The sequence below is a fragment of the Prunus avium genome, chromosome 7 (assembly GCF_965620075.1).
Source record: "Prunus avium chromosome 7, drPruAviu1.hap1.1, whole genome shotgun sequence".
Lineage (NCBI taxonomy): Eukaryota > Viridiplantae > Streptophyta > Magnoliopsida > Rosales > Rosaceae > Prunus > Prunus avium.
The window spans coordinates 32,601,552-32,621,476 of NC_142290.1; the positions used below are offsets into that span (position 1 = coordinate 32,601,552).

The 19,925-nt window shown below is 36.9% G+C and overlaps 2 protein-coding genes, 1 long non-coding RNA gene and 1 other non-coding gene across 5 annotated transcripts; 3 read left to right on the forward strand and 1 right to left on the reverse strand.

Moving 5' to 3' along the window:
• Nucleotides 1-1,975: 1,975 nt before the first annotated feature.
• LOC110773915 (uncharacterized) lies at nt 1,976-7,829 on the forward strand. Its single transcript, XR_002529394.2, has 3 exons — nt 1,976-2,240; nt 2,402-6,105; nt 6,229-7,829. It is a non-coding gene; the product is annotated as an uncharacterized LOC110773915 (long non-coding RNA).
• A 5,256-nt stretch (nt 7,830-13,085) lies between these two features.
• LOC110774192 (Sec14p-like phosphatidylinositol transfer family protein) lies at nt 13,086-16,574 on the forward strand. 2 transcript variants are annotated; one of them, XM_021978737.2, is made up of 6 exons: nt 13,086-13,419; nt 14,020-14,116; nt 14,372-14,548; nt 15,007-15,105; nt 15,210-15,455; nt 15,971-16,574. In XM_021978737.2, the coding sequence occupies exons 2-6, from the start codon at nt 14,048-14,050 to the stop codon at nt 16,268-16,270; spliced, it is 891 nt and encodes a 296-aa protein (XP_021834429.1). In that variant the 5' UTR covers nt 13,086-13,419; nt 14,020-14,047; the 3' UTR covers nt 16,271-16,574. The 2 variants fall into 2 exon arrangements, with proteins under 2 accessions (XP_021834429.1, XP_021834435.1); XM_021978743.2 differs by lacking the exon at nt 13,086-13,419 and adding an exon at nt 13,436-13,534.
• Nucleotides 16,575-17,174: 600 nt separating this feature from the next.
• LOC110773755 (MIP18 family protein (DUF59)) lies at nt 17,175-19,273 on the reverse strand. Its single transcript, XM_088244145.1, has 5 exons — nt 19,091-19,273; nt 18,826-18,929; nt 18,603-18,702; nt 17,866-17,911; nt 17,175-17,407 (listed from the first exon to the last, which is right to left on the reverse strand). Exons 1-5 carry the CDS (start codon nt 19,202-19,204, stop codon nt 17,307-17,309), a joined length of 465 nt encoding a protein of 154 aa, XP_088100271.1. The 5' UTR covers nt 19,205-19,273; the 3' UTR covers nt 17,175-17,306.
• A 578-nt stretch (nt 19,274-19,851) lies between these two features.
• TRNAI-UAU (transfer RNA isoleucine (anticodon UAU)) lies at nt 19,852-19,925 on the forward strand. The gene has a single exon. It is a non-coding gene; the product is annotated as a tRNA-Ile (tRNA).

Consider the following 19,925-nt stretch of genomic DNA (forward strand, 5'->3'; position numbering starts at 1 on the left):
TATCATTTTAGTAGGTTTGTACGTAAAGTAAATGTAGCCCACATCATTTTGAGAGTCCCGAAAGGAGGATATGTGAGAAATAAATTCAGAACTGTGTTGATAAAATGAATGGTTTTTTTTATTTTTATTTTTCTTCGTCACATTTTTATTTAAAATATTTTATGAGGACAATACTTACCTATAGTCATTGGAGGCACCCCATCCCTTTGTGATTAAAGAATTTTCAGTATACACATGTCTAGTGGCGGATCCACATAGGGGCAAGAGGGGTCAATTGACCCCCGCAAGCTCGGAATCCGCCATAGGAACCCAAAAACTTGACCCCTGCAAATGCCCAGAAGGTGTTTGATGAAATTCCCCAAAGAGGGAGCAGCCATAGCCAAGAGCAAGCAAGCTTGCTTGTTGCCCAGCGAGTGCGAGGAGCCCAGCGCTTCAATTTTTGTTTTTTTAATCCTGATGTCAAAACGACGTCGTTCCACTTAAGTGGTTTTTTTAAAGACCTGGCCAAAACGACGTCGTTTTGGCTTATGTATTTTTTTAGAAAAAAATAACGCACAGTAAGGGGTTAATTTAAAAGGAGGGGATACTTATTGGAGAAGCTGCTTGCCCCCACCTTTTTAAAACGTGAAGATGGAAACAAATGAAGGGATTTTGAAACACCGAACTTGGTTATAAGTTTTGGTTTTTAACTGATCCAAATTATATTTCTCTTTAGGAAAAGCCAGAGCTTCTATCTGTAAAGTAAGCCCTGCATAAGCTGAGTTTTAAATTAGTTTCCTTGTAATCTTACCAGTACTTCTCCTATATAGAAAAACGACGAAGGATAGAGCACAGCAGCAATGAAATTCATTGCCTTGTGTAGTGCATCCAAGAAAATGGGATAGTTTTTTTCCGGCCATGGAATTTGGAGTTTTCAAATTCATTGCCTTGACGAAGGATATTGATTTCCGGGCATGGAATTTGGATTTTTAAAATTTATAAATTGTTAACAAAATAGTTTTTTAATATAAGAAAATAGGATAGTTTTTTTTTCATTAAGCAAGCAAGCAGACATTATTAAAATATAATAATGAAAATATTACCTCATTAAAAAACAAGTTAACATATTAAGCTTTTGATCATATATAAAAAGTTTTTGACCATATATAAAGCTTTTGATTGAATATATGGAGCAGTGCGTGAAAACCCAATAGAAGATATCGAGAGGACCAAATTAAAGTCTCCTGCTATGGAAAAATGAAGCTTTGATTTCTTTACTTTAAAAGTGAATGGTGTGGTTGAATATTGTTGTTGTTTTATTTTATTTTATTTTATTTTATGTGGACAATTGTAATGTGATTTTTTCTATTAATTAAGAATTATAATATTATAGTTTCAATTTTTTTTTTCTCTATTTTGTATAGAATTTTTTTACCTTTTAGATGTTGACCCCTGCAAGGAAAATTCCTGAATCCGCCACTGCATATGTCCCTAACCAATGGAGTTGTACCGCAATGGTCGAACGGGTACCCTTCCCCCATGTGGCACCCGGGTTCAAAATCATAGCCGTGCAATCCTAAGGAAACCCACTAATATATAATCCCGATTTATATCGAGCTTGACCCGTAGCAAACGTCGAATAATCTAGAAGAAAAGATAACAAATTGGCGCGAGAGAAAACTAATTGTAGTAAAAAACTGATAAGGTAGTAAATTCGCGCGAGAGACACCTAATTATAGAAAGAAACCTGATAAGGACGTGAATCCGATTCCCGACAAAAACGGTAACGTGTTGTATAATAAATTCAAAAAAGGAAAGTGCTTACGAAAAACGCAAAGGTTTTCTTTTATCTGTCTCCAGCGCATCAGAGACGTGTACAAATGGACTACCGCCGAATCCACCAAACCCTGTGATTACGTCTTAGCCGTCGATCTTAAAGCTTAGAAATCAATCGCAACCGTACATCCGCTTTTATCCCTATTATAAAAGTACGTTAGGGTGTCTGGTTCTAAATCATTCAGCGCCTCAACGTTCTGTTTCTCTCTCCTCACAACTCTATGAGCCTCCTCGGTTCTTCTTCTCCTGCAGATCAGCTCTGCATGGATCGTTTTCTGTATCTGTTTCTTTCAAATTCGCGTAGATCGCTTCGGTGTCTTCGTGTTGATGGTGGTTTTATGTTGTGAGGATGGTTTGAGCTGACGTTTATAGCTGGTTTGACCAGCACGAGCTTGTGCTCCGCGCTCTTCGATTCAGATTTACAGGTTCGTTTATGTTTTTGATTTGATTTACGCATAAGGATCTGCAATAAAGCTTTAGTGTTTATGCCTTCGTTCGAATTTTCTAGATCTGCTACGAATTGAGCTTTTTGTGTTTCTGCTTCGCACAGTTTCTGATTCATGTACTTTCTTTGTTGTTTAAACAGAGATGGCGACGGAGCTCTTATGGATTCTCAAGAGGTTTCAAGCCCCGACGGTTCTGAGCTGGATGCAGATCTGATGCTTACGGCTGCTGAGGCTGGTCCAACAGATGTAATTGATATTCGATTCGATGAGCATATTTGTAATTTGAAGAGGGAAGCTGAAGTATTCGGGGGTTTGGGTGTGGTTGAATTTCGGATGTATAAGATATCGGGACGAAAGGCTCGGTGGAAGGGCTGAGTCCTGGACCGATCTTTGTCATCCGACCTTTGCCATGACAGGTGCGCTTGCATGGCAGGTCACAAAAATACCTCAATAAAAAAACAAACGATTTTTTGGTTTTGAGGGGAGACAGCATGGGGGTTTGCCCAGGGTCTCCCCTCTGGTCTGGTGTGTTTGTGCGCTCTGTGTCCTCCTCTCTCTTTGTTCTCTGTTTTATTTTTTGCTCTCTTCTCCATGCACACCAGTCGAGCACGGATCGTGGACATCAACAACAACGAAATCTCGCCCCTAAAGGTATTATCTGCCCAAGTCTATATTCTTTTAGTTTATATGAGTCATGGTACCCAAATATGCAAATTTCACACCAAATTCACACGAACACCTATCTAAACATGGTACTTAATCTGCAGCTACACGATTAATTAGTTTTATGCGGTTTTATTTATCTTAATTAATAAGTGATTAAGCTTATTGGGTTATATTAACCATAACTGGGGACTTGAGAATCGATAGAGCTTGGTAATAATGTTTGTTTACAGTTTGCTAATTGTGTTCTTCTTCAAACTACCCCACTGATTTTGAAGGTAATCGGGTTCGAGTTTCCATGGCTATATTGATGTAGGATACTAGTTACATAGTATTAACAGCAAAGAAAGTATTTTGATCCATCATAATAACCTCGAAGTATACACTCATATTTTACTGGATCCAATACTAATATTTTTGGCAAGTTCCTTGTACTGGTGTGCATCCATTTATTATTCTATAATACTGTAAAACAGAAGTGGTCGTATGCTCGTCCAGATCCCAAATCCCTCATACCACCATGCCACTCATTTAAAATACCTTGCGATACGTATTTCGTCACAGATTCCCATCACCTTTGCAACATTTTTAATTACTTGTGTTACTACAGCTAATTGCATGAGTTGAAATGAAATTTTATGGTGTCTCGTGAACTATTTTGAATACTTATTCATTATAATCTGGATTACAGTTTATGTTATGTTATATATTGGGATCTCAAAAGATATAGATCCCCTGTAATATTCTGTAATTTTATATCATTTGGCTCCGTTTTTCGTTGAGCCGTGGATTGTATTCCCAGTAGTTTGTTCTTAGGAGTGACTGCTGGAAGCTTTCTTAGCTCTGGAGATTGCACAAGATTTCTACCGGAACAAAGCAGTGCGGTCGTGGGAAGGTTCAAGGCGTCTGTTGTATGCATTTTCTTTCTGGAGATTATAAGGTGAAAAATGACTGTAGGTGTCTGGAAGTTATTCGAAGCCTCGATAAGCAGTGTCCTACATTTTATTTCATCTTTAAGTTATTGAAGTTATTACAATCAGCGTTTTCAATTATTTTACCTCATTATGTATGTTCTTGCAGTAGTTCGCCTATATATTTCATTTCAGAATTTCATGACTTGTTCTGTTGAACTTATGTTATTATGATGGTGGCTCTGGTCGAATAATGAATTACTTATATTAATATAATGTATAATTCATTGAATCTCATTTGTGTTTGTGGATTTTGCATATAGATTACTCTGATTAATGAAATGAAATATTAGGGATCGTGTAGAGGTGGTTTAGGGTAGACTAGAAGGTGGGGGATGGGATTTGATGACAGATGTTTTGGTTTGAAAATGGAGGAACTGTTCTTGATTTAAACATTATTTTTGAAACTGCATGAAATTAATTGTGTAGGTTATGTGGGATCTTCTGTAGTTGTGTGGTTATCGATCTTATAGACTCTGAAATGTTGTTTGATATGGAAAAAACTGTATTCTTATATTGCAAATCAAGAAAAGACTGTTCCATGTTAATTAGTCGATGTTCATTTGTGGTTTCCCTATTTGAACCTGAAATTTTATTCTTCCAAGTGTCACTCACTGCGGTTCTCGTGAATTGCTCGGTATTTCTGAACTTGGTTTCTTAAAAATTTTGGTAAGTGTTGGACATAAGAGAATGAAAACAGAGCTGCTTCGGACTGGAAAACATGTTAAATCAGTAAGAAACCCGTGTATGATGTAAACCTAATTTCCACATAATCTAGTCTCCTTGGTGATGACCTGTGACCGTCGTCGTTAAACGTAAGCTATGTTGGAAAGGTGAGTTCCATGGTTGGAGATATGATTTAACCCGTTTTAGCGTCGATGAGTGGAATTTGAGATCAAGGTCTGTAAGCTCAAAAATGGTAGAGCGCTCGGGTCCATAATTGGGCTTTGGGAGGATGGTGGTTCGAATCCACCCAGATCTAAAATAACAATACCATTTAAAATTCATGTGTTTCGGTTTTATGTTTTCTTTACTCTTTAACCTCATATAGCTGTCAGGCAAACAAAAAGAGCCCAGGGCCGGCAGCAACAGGGAACAACTGGCGGCAAAGCAAAACAAGGACCAAGGCAGGCTGCCGAAGCTGAGAGACAACCAAGACAGCCAAAAGTGAGCTAAGCAAGCAACAGTAGGCACCATTAATCTAATTATTATTAACGATAAATGTCAGGTCATCTTCTCCCTGACTAATACATGATTAGTGAAGCTGAGAGACAACCAAGACAGCCAAAAGTGAGCTAAGCAAGCAACAGTAGGCACCATTAATCTAATTATTATTAACGATAAATGTCAGGTCATCTTCTCCCTGACTAATACATGATTAGTGAAATACCTTTCCATTGAAGGAATCTTGAGGACTATGTCGATATTTATTTGTGTTCGATTTCAATATCGCTTGTATAAAAAAAAAAGTTTTACATTAAAGAAACCTAGTATGATTTTGTTATTCTCTTTATGTATCTAAATCTAAAGGTTGTGACCTATGAAATTTGATGTTAATGCGTGCAATTTGACCAAGATTTGTTGAAGGAATAATAGGTTTGGGCCAAAAACCCCAGCCCAATTCTCATTTTTTCGGGCCGTAGTCTCTTATCTTTTTTCTTAGGTCCGGCCCGGTTAAAACTATTCAAGGACTGTAATTTCGAGCTTGGGCTTTTCCAAATTCCGAAATATCTAGAATGAAAGGCGCGAGAGAAACCTAATTATAGTGGACCCAGCTGTCAAGGCGGCAAAATAAACGTGTCGTGGTTGATAAGGTCAAAAACAGTAACGTGGAAAATTATACCACCGCCTAACCACCCAACCACGTTATAACATACCAGCCGTCGATCTTAAAGATAAGGGCGCAATGGCAGCCGTCCATCGCATTTATCCTATTATAAAAGTACGTTAGGTTGGGTTGGTTCCTAACCATTCAACGACTCAATGTTCTCTCTCTCTTCGCATCTCTATGCGCCTCCGTGGTTCCTCTCTTGCAGATCTGTTCTGCAAGGATTCTTTTCTCTTCCTTTATGTCTCGAATTCGCGTAGGTCTTTTCAAGATCTACGTTTTCATGGTGATTTGAGGCTGTGAAGATGTTTTGAGCTGCTGGTTCGTAGCTGGTTTTACGAGCTTGAGCTCGTCTTCTTCGTGCTTTGGCTCAGATTTACAGGTTCGTCTATGTTTTCTATTCGTTTAACTTATCTAGATTTCGAAGAAGACTATACTGTTTATGCTTTCGTTTAAATTTGTTAGATCTGCTAGAATTCAGCTTAACAGTTTCTGTTTCATGCAGTTTCTGATTGACTATGATGGAGTTCATAGCAAGTCCTCGGAGTTTCCAAGACTTGACCGTTTTGAACCAAATCCGACGTCGTTTCAGCTGCAGATCTGGTTCTTCTGGAGTCAAACGTATGTTTATTCAATTTTCGAATGGCATAATTGTAATTTGATGATCGGGAAGCTGAAAGCTGCGGGGTTTAGGGTTGATTGGGTTGTGCAACGGATGTATAAGATGTCGGGACGAAAGGCTCAGAGGAAGGGTCTGTGTCCTGGACCGATCTTTGTCATCCGACCTTTGCCATGACAGGTGCGCTTGCATGGCAGGTCACAAAATACCTTAATAAAAAAACAGAAACGATTTTTTGGTTTGGAGGGGAGATTGCATGGGGTTTTGCCCAGGGTCTCTCCCTCTGGTGTGTGGTGTGTGCTGCTCTGTGTCGTCCTCTCTTTACTCTGTTTTATTTTTTGCTCTCCTGCTCATCCAAGTATGCCAGATTGTGGACAGCAACGACGACAAAATCTCAGCCGTCCAAAGGTATCGTCTGCCCAATTCTATTTCAATTAATATGCATCCATCTATCTAATTCTAGTACTGAAATCTGCCACTTGCACAGCCAACTCACGATCATGATTTAAATTGACATTCATCTAATCTAATCTAGTCATGTCTAATTCACAATCCTCATGTCCAATTAATTAGTCTTATGCTCGTAGTTATGGCGCTGCTGTGAATTGATATTGGATTAAGCATTTTTAGGCATAATCCAATATATTTGGTAACCTCAGAATTAATTATATAGAGTAATGTTTTCTAGACAAACGGGTTTCAAGTTTCTGTAAATATCATCTAATATAAGATATTTTATCCGTGGAAAAATTAAAAGGTTTTTTTAATTAAGAAGTATATGAATGTGCGGAATTATGAAACAGAAATTTCAACTGTCTTTTTAATTGCTTGGTAATTTGGCTAATCATAATATTTTGGGGAAGTTTCAATTTGTTTACAGTAATCCATTTTTATATGCTATCATGTGCGCGCCCAAATCTCACATTCCACCCTTCACTTATTCAATTCATCATGCAATACTTTGCAATCCGTACTTATAATACTAAATCTCAATACAGCTGCACCAATTCTTGTCTTTATTTAAGTACAGTTCTTGTATGCGCTGAAATGAGGTTGTGTGGTGGTTCTTGAGTTCTTATTTGTAATTTTGTGGGTATGCACTTCCGAAATTATGGTATATTCTGGGTTCCCAAGATTTATGGATCCTTTGTAATATTATGTAATTATTTTTGCTTTTGGCTGATATTGCCTCTAGCAATGGATTGTATTCCCATTATAGATGGTTTGTAGGAGTTTGGCTGCTGGAAGCAATTTCCTCAGTGAAGCCTGAATGTTTCTACTCGTTTATAAACCAGTCAAGACTCTTCTCAATTACAAGCTGTTTGCGGGAAGGTTCAAGTTCTGTTAGTCTGCAATATTTCTCGAAACTTTGAGGTGAAAACTGAATTGAGTTGAGCTTCGCATTGCCTTTGTTTTTAAAGTTATTATCACTATTCAGTATTACTTTATACAGTAATCCTTCATTAATTGAGTCATTTCAAGGATTATTTGGTATGGTTATATTTATTCATGTTAGTAGTTTTATCTGCCCATGGATTACTCTATCTTTTGTTCAATTGAATTAGATGAATAATTTATACATCCTTTATTGTAGTAAATATTTATTCTTTCTCTTTCTATTTTATTGGATATTTTTTATAGATATTATTTTTGTATGCTTGTGTTTCATGTGGTTGTTTAATTGTTAGAGATTGATACAATCAGAATTAGAAAGGAGAAGGTGGGTGAGGTTGGGATGGATTAGGATTGCAGTAGTTGGGCTGGAAGATGAGTTCAATGCATGAGTAGTTGATAGTCTTTTGGGTTGGGTCGTCTTACCTTCATTTATCTGAGTCGCTAAATAAATGCGGTATTGTTTCAATAACCAACTATAGTTTCATAAATGCTAGGCTTACTAAATTTTTGTGCCACATTGTGTCCCATTGTATTGGTGGGCTCTATAAGAGTTGTGGTACACAATGTGGTATAAAAATGTGGTAAGTTTAGCATTACTCTTTCATAAGACTTGCCCAAATATATGCTCCGTTGAAGTAATACTGGTTTCATGCCGTCCTAGAGAAGTTGCGAGACCAGCGAATTTGTCAAGTTGAATCTTTTTGACTTTGAGGAAGTGTGACCTCGGTTTGTAACATTCTAGATGTGAACTTTTCTGCACTTTCTGGAATTTTCTTGGTGTTTGTTTCTCTGAAATTGGTTTTTAGAAGTTTGGGTATAGTTTTTAGTAAAGTAGATCGTTGGGAAGATGATACATACTAACACCGGTGTTTAATGTAGTTAGGTCCAACATTATTGTTGAAAACCCCAATTATTTTTTGGGGCGTTTTCTCGGGTCATTTTCTTGAGAAGATATTATTCACACAGACCCTTCTTGAAAAGATATTATTCACACAAACCCTTCGATGACTTAACGGCTGTTGTGCTTGAGGAATAGTTTCACAAAAATGGAGAGGCTCTGTACTGAGGTATAAAACAGTGGAGTGCAGTGCTTTCTATGCTTAATAGACGCCACACTTCCGAAATCTACTTTCAACTCTGTGCGGCGGGTATTAGGTGAGGTAATTGGTCTTATTTACATCTCTAACATTTTTAATGAATGCAATTAAATGGCTAATGACCAAGATTAGAAATATATAATCAATCTTAACGTAAAAATAGAATACTTATTGGAGAGTAGGATTTGCTTTGTCCTGCTGGAATTGCAATCCGAAGATTTGTTTTGAGTGTTTGGTGTCCGGCTGCTGAATTTGTCAGACTATTTCTAGGCCGGCCCGTGGGAAATTGCGTGAAATCAAAAGATCTGTAGCTCAAAAATGGCAGAGCGCTCAAAGTCCTTATTGGGCTTTCGAGAGGTTGGTGGTTCAAATCCACCCAGATCTACCATCTTTTGTTCGTGCGGTTGGTTTGGTGGGCTGGGTTTCCCTTCTGAAAAATTTATACTACGTTTTTGGTCGGAATTTTATTGTCATCTTGTCCCTCCTATTTCGCTTACATGTTACCTAACATTCAATTGGGGTCTTGGTGTGCATGGGCTCTTTACGGGTTGTTTTCCCTTATTAGGAAAACTTGATGGGCTGCCCAGCTATTGAGGACCAGGAAAAAGGAGAGCTTCATTTTCTGTGTTGTGCTGAACTGTTTATCTTTTGGATTATGAAGTCGGGTGTTTAAAGTAAGTCACTTTCCATTGTAAATGGATGACACTATTCCAAAAATAAAGAGAAGAGAAGAAGAGAATGCAAGATTAAAAAAATAAAAAAATAAGTGACTGTTTTTCTTTGTTTTCTTGCCTGACAAATGTTACATGAATCAAATTGTTTGTTTCTAAATGAATATTTTTGATCTTCTCCTGGTTATTTTTTTTTTACAACAGGAGCTGGTTTATGCAATGAACTTGGTTTATCTGGTACTGGATTGCATTATGTAATTTATAAACACATTTGTGAGTGCATCCTTTTTAAGGAAATCACATGCTTTTCCATTAAAAACTTGCCTCTAATTTTCTGCTTGCTACTTACTGCTTGTTCTAAACTTCATAAATTGCACAGCAGCTGCCCCCCTCCAACCGAGGCTATGTCTTTCTTGTTGCTTTATTTTAGAAGGTGAGTGGTGTGGTGGAAGAGAGCCGGATCCCTGGACCCAGTTGTGGCTTTGGGAGGTTGTTGGTCATTGAAATTTATGCTCTTCTTTTAGCCAGTATAAGATTTCATATCAATGATTTGTCTGAAATTCAATGCCCATTTGCCAAAGACCAGAGAGTACAAAATCATGCGGGATGTGTAAGCTCAAACTTAATGCCTGCAGTCTTATGTATCTATCTACCCACCCAGCTCATTCTTATTATGGGCCATTTATGTTCTTTAACCAGCCTGAGATCTTGGTAGTTCTAACTTCTAATGATACATACTAGTTGCATCCACTTCAAGATTGTTCTTGATTTGCATATAAATTCAATTTGGATATCAGCTTTTATTGATCTCTATAAATAACATTTCATAGTCAACACGATCTCGGATTTCTCTACTCATTGCCCTCTGATTTTGTGTTTGACCGTTCTCATTCTATGATTTCGGGTTGAATGTTCTCAAAGCATTCTATGATCTCGGTTTGAATGTTCTCATTCGGTTGAAGTTACGCCCTAGGTTTGTTAACTTCAAACTAGGACAATCATTTTCACTACACCCGAAGTCAACCATATAAGTTCACATAAGAACAAAGAATTAGAAAAATGAAGCCTGATCAAAGGAAATAGAGAAAAAGAAGAAGAGATATTTAGTCTTATACCCATTCTTAGCACTAATGATATAGATAAATCTTACACAATTTAATTTCTATAAATAAATCCAAAAAAAACCTACAAAATGACAGTTTGCCTTTTAATTTTGATTATTAAATTACTTTGATACCCTACTGAGTGTTTTTGGTATTTTTATGAGGTTTTGCGGTTAGGCCTGTTTTAAGAAATTGATGGTAATTTATAAAAACCTCTTTGTTATGTTGTAAATGGACTTTTGGTGTGTTTTTAAAGTTCATTTGATATAAGGATTTTTTATATTATAATTTGGGCTCCTATATTGGTTATAATAGTGAATCTCCCAAAAATGAAACGTCAATTGTACGGTCATTTTCACAATTTCATCATCCGGATCAAAACACGCCAAGTAGCATTGTTTTCAGTCAACCGATAATATTACCAAACTATCACTTCCCATGGCCAAGGCTTGGGCGGTTGTAACAAAATCAAAACGTATACATTTTTGGACCTCACGACATGAGCCAAATATCACTATCAATATCATGGCCTCCCCTTTTAAATTGGCACCTAAAAAACTTCTTCTCATTTGCTTCTGATATTGACTCATTCCGTAAACCATCTGGCGTTTTGATTGTCAACTTTAATGCGCGGATCAAACTTATAGCCCAACAGAAATATGACGAGGCACCTATTTTGACGATCCAAGCTTCTAGTCGCTTTCCTTTCATAACTTTTCACTGAAGCCATTTGGTTGTGATAATATTCATAAATTTTTTTCAAGATGCCCGATCCCAAGTCCTAACAAACAAACAACCAAGAGGTTCAGCTACCCAATGCTACATTCAACAGAGGTTGGCCCTTATATAATCTTTTTTATACCAGTAGTATGGGAGGAATCGAACCTAGGATTTAGGATGCAGGGGCTCTTAACCATTTGAGCTACAAGTCCCTTTATACACACTATCATGGTGTCATGGAGGTTCAAACTTGAGACAACTGATCTGCAATTCAAGATCCTTTCCCACTAGGCTAGATTCGATTTGCGCATAATCTTTTTTATTTTATATGATAAAGTAAGGTAATATTTTTAACAGCCATATAGATAGAAGAATGGAAAACCAAACACAAGGTTGTGTGATTAATTAAGTCCAAATCCTTAATAATTGTGCAAATTGGTCCTCCATGATTGATTAGTGTGATTCATGCGTTAATAAACAAACAAAGAGAAGTAGAGAGAAGAAATGAGAGGTACCCACGAATTATGCTGAATTTTTAATCATGCAATTATTTGTAGTCAACTCTATAATAAAAGTGCAATCTTTTATAGGATATGAACACATGGCACACCTGGGAGACCTAGAGGACAACACATCTTAAAGCAAATACTAAAATCAGGTAGAATGTTGCCTCTTAATGGGAATTCAAATATTAAAGCTTTTCCCTCCTCTATAGCCGGCGATCTATCCAATAGGAAAAAGAAAGAATAAATTATTACATGTTAAGAATTCTAGAAACATTTGAAATGTATGTAAAAAAATATGTAAGGGCAAAGGGAACTACTTTAAAATAAAGTGGGATGGGTCTTCCCACCCAAAACCCTATTTCTTGGTAGGCGGGGCCAGTCAATAACGCAACTTCGGCCACAATGCCAATGCCAATAATTTAGTAGAAAGATTATGGAAATAATGATATTTGATATTTGATCAAAAATGAAGGTGGTGAAAATTATCATGGTAATCCATATAGAGAGGCGATAACATATTAAACTCACACACTACATGGATATTAGGATTTGAATTTATGAATTTTTTTCTGAAGGTTCAAGGAGCAATTGCTCTAAACCACTATACTAATACATCATTTGCAGAAAAGAAGAATTATTAATGTAATTGATACATATTAGTATATTACAATCAAGCAACATGAATTTTTTTTCATGAGTTCATTTATTACTCACCATCTTAATTTAAGACGTATTCTCACCGTTTACTTCTATATCTATCACATGTCAAACAAAATAAGCATGATCAAATTGTGAATTAAAATAATTTATTCTAATATGATTTCATTTTATTATGGCAATACCACATGATATACTCTTTGGTAAAAGAAACGTAAATAGGTGGCGAAAATCCTTTTTGGTTTTATCAAAATTTAGATGTAAAGAAGTAAATACAGTCATAATCAACTTATCTAATCCATATCTACAGATAATTATCTTTTTTTGTTATATTAGTAAAACACCTCACTAGCCAGATCTTGTATAAACATTTTTTTGGGAAACAAGATCTTGTTCAACTATTAGATGGAAAACGTTCACACAAAAATAAAAATATAATAAGAAATTAATATTAAAAAAAAATAGGGAAAACATAGAGGAAATAGAAATGAGAAATGAATGGGGAGCGGGCCAAGGGGAGGTACAAAGAAACCCCCCACTTTGATAAAGTCAGTCGCAGTCTTTGAAGGACTTGGAGCCAACTTTGGTGGCCTCTCACACACAGGACACAGCAAACATCAATTCTCAGTCATCAAGTCCTACCCTTTTTTAACACTATAAATGCAGAGACAACTAGAGATGGCCAACTCCTGCAATTTCCCTTCTCTCCTTCACATTGTTCTTGTCCTGGTAAATAAAACCCACTAAATGACACCCTCATAAAGGTCAAGAATCAACATCAAACCAATCACACAGACTCTCTCTCTCTCTCCCTTCTGTCTCTGTCTCTGTAACATTTTTAATTGCCGTAAAAGGCTAAGCAAAAAGCTACCTACGCTTGACCAAGAGCTGATTCATTTCATTTCATTCTCTCCTCTGCTGAACCCAGGTACGTTTTAAGCTATTCATTTCATTATGCTTACAAAAGAATAAAAGATGAGATTTTTGAGATTTTTGAGATTTTTTTTAAAAACGCATAGCTGATCAAGACTTAACCCAGTTTGGTATTTTCCTTTTTCTCGTTTGCATATTCATGTTTTTTTTCTTCCTGAGTTTTAATTAGATCTGTCTCTCCCAAATGATTTTCCAATAAGTGTAGCTAGACCCTTTTGACCATTTCTTAAAATGGATCTTGAATGATTATCTGATTTTGTTAGAAATTATTATGATCGTTTTTATCTAGAGGGATTTGACCAGCACACCACATCTCAGCTTCAAATATGAAACTAAGGTGCTGTGTTCAATCTCGATGAATAGTAGCTTAAACATGAAGATCGACTAGTTTTCCAATATGCTGTAGAAGAATTTTCATGTTTTGGATTTCTAAGTTTTTTCTGTTTTGACGTGAAGTGCTTGGTGAATTTTGCTTTTTCTAAAAGTTAATGCATTGTTGTAGATACACTGATTGTATTTAAAAGAGGAATTCAAGAGAAAAAAAGGACCTACAGATTTTTGTTTCGCCTTTTATTTACCAATGTTATTACTGTAGATTGAAGTGAAGTCAATTGGTGACCAACATGTATCTTCTGAGAAGACAAGCTCAAAAACCATCCCCAGAGGATGATTCTGCACAAAAAGATGCAAAGGTAACAAATTCAATTACTTTTCTGGGTTTTTATTTTGTTGGAAAACAACTAGCGTACAATTGTCCATCCAAAGGGCTTTAATCTCAAGTAAATCAATCGGCTTCTCTAGCATACACATGATGATAATTGTTAAATGAGCAAAAAAATTTAAACCTTGTCTTCTTATCTTATTTGCAAAACAAATTTGAACGGAAAAGGTTAAGTTACATAACAAATATTGAAATCTGACATTGGGTGAAACAAATTTGCAATCAGGTCAAAGAACTCAGGGCTGCACTTGGCCCCCTGTCTGGACGTAATCTGAAGTACTGCACTGATGCATGCCTTCGGAGATATTTGGAAGCTCGGAGCTGGAATCTTGATAAGGCGAAGAAAATGGTGGAAGAGACACTCAGGTGGAGGGCAACTTATAAGCCTGAAGAAACTCGTTGGGTAATTCAGATGAACTTTTCTGACATGCAAAAACTAGAAATGGATATGTTGCGGTTCTAGTACTGTTTGTTTCTTTTAATATCTTATTACCTCTGCTTGCAAATAAAACGATCCTTTTCAAGTGTGAATTCTTGTGGAAATCAACATAACATCACCTTGGAAAAAAAAAAAACATGAGGGCATGGGGCCTTGAGTCTTTGGTCTTAACTGAAAATAAAAGAAAAAGAAGCAATGTTAGGATGCCTAAGCTTGCATATGCTGTTTTCATGTAGTCCACATCAAAGATATGGCAGAATAAACTCATTGTGGACTCAGAAGGTGTTCTCTAACCACATTGCATATGTAGTGCGTTCATTTAATTCCTTTACATGATCTGCAACTTATTGATGTTAAATTTTAGTTCACTATCGTTTGGTTTAAGTTGTACTTGCTTACCATGGAAATATGTCATTGTTCAGCATGAAATAGCACATGAAGGTGAGACTGGGAAAGTGTCAAGAGCAAATTTCCATGATCGACTTGGGAGGACTGTGCTTATAATGAGGCCAGCAATGCAGGTCTGTTGTAGGCTTTGCCCACCCCCCACAAAAATTGGTTACACTGTCTGTAGATTTTAGTAAATAGATCTAACTCTTTATCTTTTTTCTTTTCTTTCTTTCAGAACACAAACTCACCTGAAGGTAATATCCGCCATTTAGTCTATCTTATAGAAAATGGTATCCTCAACCTTCCTGAAGGTCAAGAACAAATGTCGTGGTTGGTTGACTTCTCTGGATTCTCGTTGAACACCAATGTCTCGGTCAAGACAGCCCGTGATATTATTTACATTCTACAGAACCATTACCCCGAGAGGCTTGCGGTTGCATTTCTTTATAACCCACCAAGGATTTTTCAGGCGTTCTGGAAGGTTTGAACTACTTAACTGTTGAAATTTTTTAAGTTGTTATTGACACGGACATCCACTGCACACACAAAACTTCAACTGAAGTTTGAGCACCAACATTTCAACTTTATTGAGAAAATAAAATTTAGTTAATTAAATTTCAACTGGAAGGCAATTTGATTACTTCCACCACTAGATTTAGAACAGTTCAACTTTTGAACTTAGCATGACACCCACGGGCACGCGTGCGCGCACACACACACACAAGAAGAGGATGAGGATCTGCAGCATGGAATGGAATAGCCTTCATTTCCGTTTTTCAGTATGCCATTCGCAGAAGTTCAAACATGGGTTCTTCAAGCTTGTTCAGTAAAGGGTCCTGTTCAACCTGATAAACTCATGGATGTAAATCTGAAAATTCATTTTAGATAAGAGTTGTACTACAAGTTCACTTATATACACTTTTATTGGTACACTATTTGTAGCTTAGCACGCATATCTGTCATTTGATGAACTTCCCGCTGCTTTCACTTCTGTAGGCTGTCAAGTACTTCCTGGATCCCAAGACATTTCAGAAGGTGAAGTTTGTATACCCCAAAGGTAAAGAAAGTGTAGAGCTCATGAAGACATTCTTTGATGTTGAAAATCTTCCGAGTGAGTTCGGGGGTCAAGCCACCCTAAAGTACGACCATGAGGAGTTTTCACGAATGATGGCTGAGGATGATGTGAAAACTGCCAAGTTCTGGGGATTTGATGAGAAGCCTTGCCACATAAAAAATGGGCTTTCAGGAGCGGAGGTGGTGCCGGGGCCCCTCCCCATTGCACCTATAGCTAGCTGAGCACCCTGCCTAATGCCCAGATCAGGAAGAATCACAAAAATTATACGATGAGCAGGAGCTGAACTTATATATAGAAGTTTAGTTTCAATTTCCAAAATGTGGACTGGAATGTTCATGTTTCAGTTCCTTGATGCAGGTTAATAAACATGTGATCCACCGTGCTTAACTGCTAACCATGAGGGAAACAGACAAACCTCTGTGTTGTTTTCCTAATGTTCTCACCTTAAACATACACTGTAATATGTTTCTTCTATTTTTTCAATGTATCTTTTGTTCCCTCTTGATTTAAGAACTTTGTTGCCAACTGCATCAAAATTTCATTTCGATTACAACGCAAAACTTAAGCATGGTGCATTCGGGTCATAAACAGCTAACCAATTCCAAGCACTTAGTTACACTTGTTCATAGCTGGTCGGGGTCAGCTATCCAATTTCTTGGTACCTAAAAATTCAATGCATACTCCCATTTGTTTTCCATTTTATCAGGATGGTAAGAATTATGATGTTCCTTAATTACTTTAGAGATATTAAATAATTGCGATTAAGAAGTACGTTGATTTAAGGTGTCGAACACATAGACGACTATATGAAGTCTTTACCAAAACATAAAAAATAAGAGAAGACTATTTGAAGGGAAAAGAAAACAAAGCAAAACCGTTTACTAACGAAAGATTGAAACTCATGGGCGGCATCTCAGGCTTAATTTTATATTCATAAACTGATGAAATTTCTGATTATTTTATTTGACGGATTGTCCACACCAAAAGATGGCCAGCCAACCAACCACATTAGACACTAAGATAATCCAAACACAGACCACACACACGCTTTGCAACTTATGTTTTCCTTCCTATTTTACATGATAGCTTTTGCAGATGAACTTTACGTAGACATAACAAGGCCACTCACTGTAAAGCAACTTCACTTAATAGAGGCAAAAAGGCAGATTAACAATACAACAAAGCAGTTTCTTATTACATATGAACTACTAAAGTTTCTTCTGTACAGTGGGTTTTGAGCTGTGAAGTTTTACTTGGTCAGAGTTCATTGGAATACAGGCACTCGTCCACGAGTTGGCGAAGGTTGGGATTCTCCAGGGCAGCAGCCACTCTTTCTTTATCATTCAACTGCTTGTTAACTATAAAAATGAAAAGAGCCAACTTTACAATCTCAGTTCTCAGCCTTCATTTTGAGGAGAAACATGTCAACATACAATGATGAAAAGTTAGTTCTTGCACCCTAGAAATTCCCAAAATAAGATTGATGCTTTCTTGTAACTTGACACATCTCGAGGGAAAAATCAACTAGCTTGGTAATATATATCAAAACTACTTAATGTGTCTGTCCATGTATTTCTGTTCCCTTATTTCAGAAAACTCATAACCCAGTATTAGCTTTTCTTGCCTAAAGATATTAGACCGAAGTAAGCAGATTGAATACCAATCTAACAACAATTGGTCCGACTCCAACAGTTCCCTACGCACATGACAGGATGACTAGGTTCTTAGATGGCATCCAACCCTTCGCAGAAGATGCTATCCGGGATGAAATTTCTTAAGTCATTACCTGATGCTAAAAAGGGGAAAAAGAGATTACCTGATTCTTCATTTGCATGAGATCCTGGAGATACTTTAATGTCAACCTGTTAAAACGCATTATCAAGCATATGCATATGGTTAAACATCTTTCCAAAAACAAAAAAAGCATATGGTTAAACACAGAGCTAAACAACTATAATGTGACTCACTCAGATCAACCATATATCTTCCATTGATTTCTCGTTATCAGTCCTAAAGTGAGGCCGTTCTTTTGATAAATTATGTAACAAGAAGGAGATCAAAAGATGCTGAAAGGAACATTCGGGATAGCGTTAGCGTGAGGTACAGAGTTGAGCAACTCCAAAAGAAGTTGGCAGCTCCAAAAGAAGTTGGCAGTAACAGCTCACAAGGGAGGTTATTCGCTAGGATAGATTCTCTATGCACCCTCTGGAAAAAGGAGGGAAAACTAGGGGATCCCCAAGAAATGAGAGATTATTTATAGTTGAAGTAATGCTAGAAGATCACATTATGCGCCAATTAACAGATGGTCAAGCATACATCAACTATCACATTATCCAACTAGCAGCTAAGTGCGAACTATCCGAGAGAAATAGAGAATGATGTGTCCCGTCTAGCATCAATGGACTAAAATGCATCAAACTTTGGTCTCTATTGCAAGTTGCAACTACGCTCATTGTCAGCCTCATAACTGAAACAGATCGCACTGAAAACAGGACGCGTAAATTAATTGCTTGAAAGCTAAATACACCAACATTTCTAACATAGCAAACTGACCTTATAATGAGGAGGGAAACAGTGTTTTAGTTTAACTCTCAGGCAAAGACCTATCACTGTTGCCATACTGCAATGCTGAATAGTCGGCGTGAAAGTTATCCTAAAAAATGAATTTGACCAAAACAGTGAAGAAGAAGAAAAAGATCAAAACTTTGGTAAATTCTTAAGAAACCCAGAATCAAAATGATCAGAGAAAGCTGAACTGCAGCTCAGAAACACTCACAGAATACGACCGAGCTTGTCATCAACGGTGATCGATTCCTCTGAAAGCACGCTGAGCTGCTCTAAGGAATATGGGTGCTCTGGATCTCTAATATCCCTCACGAAATTTACAATTTCCAGTCAAAGATCGCAAATTTCAGCAAAGTTGACAAAACAAAGACCATCATTTCGCTTAATTGAACTAACTGTGTTGCAGATATCAATCAGAAAAAAAAATCCAAGTAAATAAATAAATAAATAAAAAGACAGCGAGAAATGGAAAGGATATCATAGATATCGAGAGGATCAACGGCATCGTCAGCGTGGAGATCTTCAGTGCGAGCAACCCTTTCCTTTTTAGCGTGAACCACGGGGTTCGCATTGATCAGACCCAGCGTCATCTTCGCTCTTTTTTCACTCACTTCTTTCACGAACCAGCTTTTACCAAGTCGAGACCTGAAGTGGGTGACTGATTATTATTTATCTTTATCTGATTCGATAACCTTTTTAATAAGCAATTAAAATAAGCCACGTAATGCAAAGAAGATAATTTTCACAAAGAAATGACGACAATGGCGACAAGCTCATATACGGATTGTGTGCGGACTATGTCATAGAATTCACCTAAAAGAAATATCCTTAGTTGATGTGTCATAAAATTCACATATAACAAATATACATCATACAACATTACATAATTGATGTGTCATGACGTTTAAGAAATATCCATCTTCCAATATTAGTAGATTAATAATATCATGTCACGATGTCAGAATCAAATTGAAAATTTTCGAAACTTTAGCTACGCAAATTTAGATCATATATGTTTGAATATTCTTAGGTGAAGCTAGATGGATACACCCTCATAATAATAAGCATTTACCTATGCACTATCTATTGGTTGTTTGTTATGTCGTGATCATTGGTTTTCACTGTCATCAGAAAACGAAACCAAACAAACTACTTGTAAAAAGGATAAAATCCCATTGTTACAAATATTGTTTTATTTTATGTTATATATAATAACTGCACGAAAACTTAACATCACGGTCCCGTAGCTCAGTTGGTTAGAGCGTTGGTCTTATGAGCCGAAGGTCGCGGGTTCGAGCCCCGCCGGGACCA

Coding starts and splice junctions, on each gene's coding strand:
- LOC110773755 (XM_088244145.1), bottom strand. CDS start 19,204: ATGACGCTGGGTCTGATCAATGCGAACCCCGTGGTTCACGCTAAAAAG. Junction 17,912..18,602: donor GTTTCCCTCCTCATTATAAG/GTCAGTTTGCTA, acceptor GCGTTTTAACAG/GTTGACATTAAAGTATCTCC. Junction 17,408..17,865: donor TCATGCAAATGAAGAATCAG/GTAATCTCTTTT, acceptor TCATTTTTATAG/TTAACAAGCAGTTGAATGAT.
- LOC110774192 (XM_021978737.2), top strand. CDS start 14,048: ATGTATCTTCTGAGAAGACAAGCTCAAAAACCATCCCCAGAGGATGAT. Junction 14,117..14,371: donor CTGCACAAAAAGATGCAAAG/GTAACAAATTCA, acceptor ATTTGCAATCAG/GTCAAAGAACTCAGGGCTGC. Junction 15,106..15,209: donor TAATGAGGCCAGCAATGCAG/GTCTGTTGTAGG, acceptor TCTTTCTTTCAG/AACACAAACTCACCTGAAGG.